Below are 8038 nucleotides of genomic sequence, written 5' to 3' on the forward strand. Positions count from 1 at the left end.
GTGCTTTACGACCAAGAAACCGAACATTGAACACTTGAGAGTGTTCGGTTGTGTTGCCTACGCAAAGATCAATGGACCACAGTTGAAAAAGCTAGATGATAGATCAAAGAAAGTGATCAATCTTGGAACATAACCTGGTTCTAAAGCTTATAGACTCTACGACCCTGTTGCAGAGAGAGTAGTTGTCAGCAGAGACGTCATATTTGACGAAAGTAAGGCTTGGGACTGGTCATCTACGACAAACAAATCAGATGGTGAACCTGGTATGTTTAGGCTCTTTCAAGAAGGTTTTATCGAAGATGGTGGTGGACAAGTTAACGAACAAGGTAATGATCAAGAAGATGCAGAACAAGAAGATGTAAATCATGATAACCAAGAAGAGGAAGAAGATAATGAGAATGATATGAATGATGGGAATCAAGTTGAGGAGCAACAAGTCGGAGCTCAACCTCTGGTCACAAGATCTGGTCGTGTGATAACAAAGCCACATTATCTTAGTGATTATGTCTTATTTTCAGAAGAAGCAAGTTGCAGGTTGTTTCTAACACTAGATGGGGAACCAGAAAATTACTTCGAAGCTGGGAAGATAAAAGAGTGGATCGATGCTATGAAGGCTGAACTGGATTCGATCACAAGGAACAACACCTGGGAGCTTGTAGACAAATCAGTTGGTGTTAAACCTATAGGTGTTAGGTGGGTCTACAAACTTAAACGAAAGGCTAATGGTTCGGTGAATAAGTATAAGGCGAGGTTAGTTGCAAAAGGATATGTGCAACAACAAGGTATAGATTTCGATGAGGTGTTTGCTCCGGTAGCTAGAATTGAAACTATACGGCTTCTAATAGCACTCGCAGCAACAAGAGGTTGGGAGATTCACAACTTAGACGTGAAGACAGCTTTTCTCAATGGCAAACTAAAAGAATTAGTCTATGTTACTCAGCCAAAAGGTTTTGAGAAGAAAGGAGAAGAGGATTGAGTTTATAGGCTGTATAAGGCCTTGTATGGTCTCCGTCAAGCTCCTAGAGCTTGGAATACAAAGCTGGATCAGGTTCTAAAAGAAATGAACTTCAAGAAGTGTGTGAAGGAACCAACATTGTACCGAAAGAAGGAGGAGAAGGAGTTCCTAATTGTGGCCATCTATGTTGATGATCTTTTTGTAACAGGGACATCACTCAAGATCATTAAAGCTTTTAAAGAAGACATGTCAAGAAGGTTCGAGATGTCGGATCTTGGGAAATTAACTTATTATCTTGGCATAGAAGTTATTCAAGGAGCCAATGGAATCAAGATCAAACAGGAAGCATACGCTCAAGGAATACTTGTTGATGCAGGAATGGGGTCCTGCAATTCAACTCATGAACCGATGGAGCCTGGTCTGAGTTTATCAAAAGCGGAAAAGGAAAAGGAAGTTGATGCTACAAGGTATAGAAGAACCATAGGTTGCTTAAGATACCTCCTCCACACGAGACCAGATTTATCCTTTGCAGTTGGGGTCCTTAGCCGCTATATGCAGAGTCCGAGAGTGTCTCATGGGCAAGCTATCAAACATGTACTAAGGTATTTAAAAGGAACTACTGGTTATGGTTTGTTTTTCAAGAAGGATGGATCAAGAAGGATCACTGGATACAGTGACAGCAGTCACAACATTGACATCGACGATGGAAGAAGCACCACATGTCATGTTTTCTATTATGGTTCATCGCCTATCACATGGACAACACAGAAACAGCCGACTGTGGCATTATCGTCATGTGAAGCAGAGTTCATGGCTGCTACGGAAGCTGCCAAACAGGCTATATGGCTCAAAGAATTGTTGAGCGAGATACTAAGTGTGAAAGGAGAGAAGATCCTGCTTAGAATTGATAACGAATCAGCTATAGCCTTAACCAAGAATCCAGTATTTCATGGGAAAACGAAGCATATGCTTGCTAAGTACCACTTTATTCGAGAGTGTGTAGAGAATGAGCAGATTGAGGTCGAACATGTGCCAGGAGAGGAGCAAAAGGCCGACATACTTACGAAGCCACTAGGACGAGTTAAATTCAAGGAAATCAGGAGTTTACTCGGAGTTGAAGACATCAAGTTTCCCAGAGTTCATGTTGGAATTACGGGGGAGAATGTTGGATAATTCCAACTTGAAGAACAATCTCTTAGGAAGTTGCCAAAAGAGATAGAATAGAAAAGAGGAAATGTTCCTTAAGTCTTAAGATTGTAATATGTTAAATCTAATAGGTTTAGAAAAGGTTAAACCTATAAATATAAGAGTCTATGGAGAGGTGTTCCATAAGACTTAGAGATTTAGTTTTTGAGAGAGTTTTCTAAATCAAATAAGAGAGGTGTTCTTATATTCAAAGTTTTATCTTTCAAGTTCTTTCTTAGATCTTTATCTTCCCTTGAGATACACATATTTTGAAAATATATCAAGCCAGAGGCATAGCTACAATTGTATTTGCTTATGCCTTTAGAGAACTTGGTATGAAACTCGGTGGCGGCTACTATGGGAGAAGACGACTTCTCATATGAATTCTGAGGCTGAGGCTGAAGAGTTGAGTAAAAGCTCCACTCACCTTCTGTTTTTACCACAATTAAGAGGCGTGGACGAGCCGAGGACCTGGTTAACAACTCAGTGAAATCCTCATGGTGAAATCCTGACCTGATTAGAGCCGAGGACTTCCACAGCTTCGACAGGCAGCGGCACCTAGCGATTGATTTTGTAGACAATCTCGAGAATATCTCGAGAATGAGCTCATCTGGAATGGAATCAAAAGTTTTTCCACTAACCATGATCGAACAGGAGTTACGTGTAGTTTTTGGATTAGTTTTTTTTAAATAGATGACCTATTTATTTATCTAGTTAGGAGGGGGTGGTGGTGCACTTGAACTTATTCAGAGATTGGCACTAACCTAATTAAGGCCCAGCTCTTAAGGCCTTTTTTAGAAGTAAAAGTAAAATATACATTCAGTACGTAGTGCCTCTTGCTTATACCGCTGAGACAAGCAAGTGCAGCATCTCTGTATGTATATAGCTGGTTACGTGATCTGCAAGACAATTTCACCTATAAAGGTAACTCCAACAATATAAATACTTCAAATTAATGAAAATTAAAAGTGACAAAGAGAGAATACAAACACAACCTGTAAAGTTTATTCATCTTCTAAAAAAACACAGCATCAAATTTTGAGTATGACGATCGTGTTATGAACAGTCTTCACTTGATGATCTTCTCTAGATGATGTTGATGTGCTCTGTTCTGGTAGGCGTATAGATGTTGCAACATATGTTGTCTTCATAACATCAAACCTAAGATTCTCTACATGCATGGTCTACACTACAGAGTAGTAAACTGTATGATCATTTAAGTGAGGACTGTAGCAAAATTTATTTGTTTCAGTAATCATCCTGCAAAAACCCGACTGATACCCACAAATAACCTCTTTGCAGTCAAGAAACCGCCAATTGAATGATTAGATTCAAACTATTTCTCCCCTTTTCCGAGAAGAGTTTGAAACTTAGGCTGGAAAAAGTAAGAGACTGGCACAAATTAAACAGCTCTTATTTCCGGTATTAATCTAGTAATTTTGTAAAAACAATGTCAAAGTAAACAAGAATGCTATAAAATACTTTCAAACAATAACATTAGAAGAAAAAAAAAGAGTCTGAAAAAAACACAATGTAGATAAGACAGTAATTTGCTTTCAATCTTCCAAGTAACGTGTAACATAATTAGGGAGTGATATGGGTTAAGTGGCTAACGCTTTTTGTATTGTCTTTTACTTGTCATCAGAGAGATTCCTCTGTTTTAGTCGTAGACTCTGTTTCAGATGCAGAAGTTAAATAAATTTCAACAGGCTTATACTAATACTTTTTAACCTAATAATGATTCAAATTCATATAAAAATGTAACATTTTTGAGAGTTAAACAAACATTTCTATGGATCTTATTTCTGGAGTTGAATTACAAGCTGATATTAAAGTTGAAGCCATTGCTTTAGATTCCAACTTTAACTCCTTCACATTCTCAAATCATTCTTGTCACTGTGCCATTAACCTTTTGGCTGCGTTTTCAGTGGTTAGAGCTCCTGGTATGGTTTACAAACCTCGTTGGGAAGCCTTGTCGACTTGTTCGTTTTGATTAAGGTTTTATATACGTTTTTCCTGTCTTACAGCTTTGACTCTATTTTAAATGATTGTCACTGTGCTGAAGAGCTCACATCCTTGCTGTTATGTGGCAGCCTCTGAGACTAAGACCTACGGATCCAAATTATGCTCCAGATCACTTTGTGAAGTTCTCAGTCATATTCAATTTCTTTCCTTCCGGTTCTGCTCTTTATAGTGTCCCATAACGTGATCCAGGGTTCTCTGAATAAAGTTCTCAGGAATCCTGTACAAAGCAGGAAAGTCCTAGCTAGTCTCTTAACATCTATTATTGCTTTGTAACAACACTTGGACAGAAATTAGATTCTTTTAGACAAAATAAGTCAATACTCTATGCTGTAAAACTATGCTCCCATTGCAAGATGTATATGAACTCCATGAATCTTGTCTCTGTTTCATTGTTTAAAAGTTTTCGGATCAGACAAAATTAGAGCCAAAGAGGAGACACAGGGAACAATGACAGTTTTAGGCTTTTTAGCTAAGAAGAAGCCAGTCGAATGACAGAGCTACACTATTTTTTTTTGTTTTGGACAAAAAAAACATAGCTAAGTGTACCAAAACATAAAATAGCTAAGCTAACAGAGCGAAAGAGCAGGTTAGCTGATGATGATCCGCACCCGTTCTGCTCCTTGTTCTTAACAGATTGGGGAGACTTGGAGAGGTCAGGAGACGTATCCCTACGTCGTTGTGGTTCTGGCCTCTCGGCAACAATATTTTGCTCCTCGTCAAGAGACGTATCTCGGCGTTGTGGTTTAGCATACAAACGTCGTTGTGGTTCTGGCCTCTCGGGAACAATAGTATGCTCCTCTCGGCGTTGTTGTGGTTTTGGCCTCTCGGGAACAATGCTTCGGCCTAGTTGTAAAAGGGCTGACTTCAGTTGCATTGCATCAGTAACACTAGTATCCTCTACATAGTCTTCTACAAAGGCGTATCTCCAATCACAGCTATCTCCAACACCTTGCATTTCAACAACTTGGAGAGTGTTCCTTTCCGGATTGAAGTAGAAAACATAAAAAGGATTAGAGGCAGAATCCGTGGACAAAACAATTTCACCAGAAGCAGTCACCCCAACAACGGACAGATTCTCTTTGACCTTAACAACTTCACTCTGATCAGCCGACAAAGAGTAGACATAGCTGGACCATTCCCGCTTCTCTAGAACCCTCATCCTCAACTTAACGGGAAATCCACCATCATAACCATACTCCAAATCAATCCCACATAGTTTCCCCTTGTAGTTTATCAAATTATCAAAACGGCAATTCGGGTCAAGGAGCTTGAATGTCTCAGAACTAACATCAAAGCAAACTATCACATTAGACCTTCTTCCATCATAATTAACATGAGCTGAGTAATACAAAACACCATCGATGCATATCCTTTCCCAAAAAGGCTCATGTGTAAATGGACATCGGATCCTCCTCCATCTCAATTCCCCAGTTCCTAGTGTCAGAATATAATGATCTGTACCACTGGAAGCTATATAATCACGAGTAGTCATGAACAATACCTTGAATTCCTTTTCAACCGGATCAAACCCTAAATAGCTATACGAATAGCTATGCGAAACACCTCTGAGTTCAGGTAAGATCACATACTGTCCTGTAAGAGGGTTACATATCACATGCTTTAGATCTTCATCTTCTCTTGGAATACACATCTTATGGAAGTAGATCAATCCAGAGGCATAGCTGCATTCGTATCCGCTTGTTCCTCTAGAGAACTTGATATGAAAATCAGCGGCAGATACTACAAGAGAAGATTTCTTACATGGATTCTGAGGCTGAGGAGTTGAGTAAAAGCTCCACTCACCGTGTTGTGGTTGTTTAACCCCAATTAAGAGTCGTCGACGAGCTTTGGACCTTGTTTGATACAAGTTGGTGAAATCGTCACGGTGGAATCCAGATCTCATTAGAGCCGAGGACTTCCATCCCTTCGACACGCAACGACACCTAGCTATTGATTTTGCTGGCAATTTCGACAGTATCTTGATGAGGAGATCATCTGGAATTGAATCAAAAGGTTTTGAGCTATCCATGATTCGAGCGAGACTCGAGAGAATACAAATCGCACAGAGAGAGAGAGACTCGAGATCTCCCTAATCAATAAAAAAGTTTAGGGCGGTGTTGGATTTGATTTGGAAGCCTAATCAGGATCGGCACTGACGTAAGACCCAATAAGCATGGGCTTTTAACCATCCAATGTTATAATGAAGTAATTATTCATCACTAAACTTGACACATGTTTTAACACTTGTCATGTTTATCTCCTTTGATTAAGTGACTCATCCTTAATTTTGTACCTATAAATATGTGATGAGAATGAGATATAGACAAGAGAAGATTTCAAAGTGAAGAGATGTGTTAGTGTTGTTCTTCCTCACTCTCTCTCTCACCTCATGTTTCTTTTCTATTTTCTTTGTGCAATTATATAGTTGCATAAACATAAACATATACATACATATATATATATAATAATCTTCTATATTTGCGTTATTATTTTCAACACGTTATCAGCACGATCGTCTCTCTGCTCCAACCGATCCAACCGTTTCTATACAGATCACTCTTTTGAGGTAACATCTAATTTATGTCAAATTTGTTTATTTAAAATTTCTTTAAATTCCTTTAAATTCAAGAATATATATATGAGATATTTACGGAGTAAAAAGACTATGTCTTCTCCTTGATCATAATGGTAGGCTCTGCCTCCTTGATCATATAGATCTACATTCTTGATCAGAAAGATAGGCTCTGCCTTCTCGATCATATGTTAAGATTTATATTATATTATGGAAGGCTCTGCCTCCTCAAAATCTCATGAATAAATTAATAATGGACTTATTATTCATGTAGATAATTATGTCAAATCTCGCCAGACTCGAAATCCTTGCCCTTGATGTATCTGGAAAAAATTATATGACATGGGCATCGGATGCACGAATGCATCTGAGATCGGATGGGCTTTTAAGCACCATCGATCCGTCGAAAACGACGTCAGATGAGGATAAGGCCAAAGCCATGGTGTTTTTACGCCACCACCTCCACGATAATCTGAAAAATGAGTACATCACGAAAGAAGATCCTGTAGATCTTTGGCAATCACTCAAAGATAGGTTTGATCACCAGAAATATGTGATCTTACCAAAGGCTAGACATGAGTGGTTAAATCTCCGGTTCTTGGATTACAAAAGTGTTGGTGAATTTAATTCCGCTATGTTCGGAATCACCTCCAGGATGGCTTTGTGTGGCGAAGAAGTGAGCGATTATGATATGATCGAAAAAACGCTCTCAACTTTTCATCCTGGAAATGTAATCCTGCAAGAACAATACCGGACCAAAGGATACACTCGATTTTCTGAGTTAATGCACGTTCTTCTTGTTGCTGAACAAAATAATCAACTCGTGATGCTGAATCATCAAACTCGCCCAACTGGATCAGCTCCACTTCCAGAAGTGAATGTTGCTTCATCCAGTTATAATTGGCAAGGACAAGGACGCGGACGCGGTCAAGGCCGTGGCCGTGGTCGTGGGCGTGGAGGAGGTCGTGGCCGAGGTAGAGGAAGAGGTCACTATTCTAATAGCTTCAACGCTGGCAAAGCCAACAACGATCTTCATGTAAATGATGCCAGCCGCATTATAAAGAAAAAAGATGAGAGTATTTGTTACAGATGCGGCATGAAAGGTCATTGGTACCAAACTTGTCGTATACCAAAGCATTTGGCCGATCTATATCAAGCGTCTTAAAAGGAAAAAGAAAGAGACGTTGAGACCAATCTCATCTCAAATGAAGTTGGACCTTCCTACCATGGTCTCAATGATGAAACTCATCTGGATATCGCAGATTTTCTCGTCAATCAAGAGAGTGGAAAATCATGCGATT

General features: G+C 39.3%; 2 protein-coding genes across 2 annotated transcripts; one reads left to right on the forward strand and one right to left on the reverse strand.

The window, feature by feature from the left end:
• Window positions 4526–6309, reverse strand: LOC104757487 (putative F-box protein At1g30930). The gene has a single exon (XM_010480233.2). The coding sequence runs from the start codon at window positions 6192–6194 to the stop codon at window positions 4668–4670; it is 1527 nt and encodes a 508-aa protein (XP_010478535.1). The 5' UTR covers window positions 6195–6309; the 3' UTR covers window positions 4526–4667.
• Window positions 6700–8038, forward strand: LOC104757488. Its single transcript, XM_010480234.2, has 2 exons — window positions 6700–6731; window positions 7012–8038. Exon 2 carries the CDS (start codon window positions 7018–7020, stop codon window positions 7900–7902), a length of 885 nt encoding a protein of 294 aa, XP_010478536.1. The 5' UTR covers window positions 6700–6731; window positions 7012–7017; the 3' UTR covers window positions 7903–8038.

The sequence above is a fragment of the Camelina sativa genome, chromosome 17 (genome assembly GCF_000633955.1).
Source record: "Camelina sativa cultivar DH55 chromosome 17, Cs, whole genome shotgun sequence".
Lineage (NCBI taxonomy): Eukaryota > Viridiplantae > Streptophyta > Magnoliopsida > Brassicales > Brassicaceae > Camelina > Camelina sativa.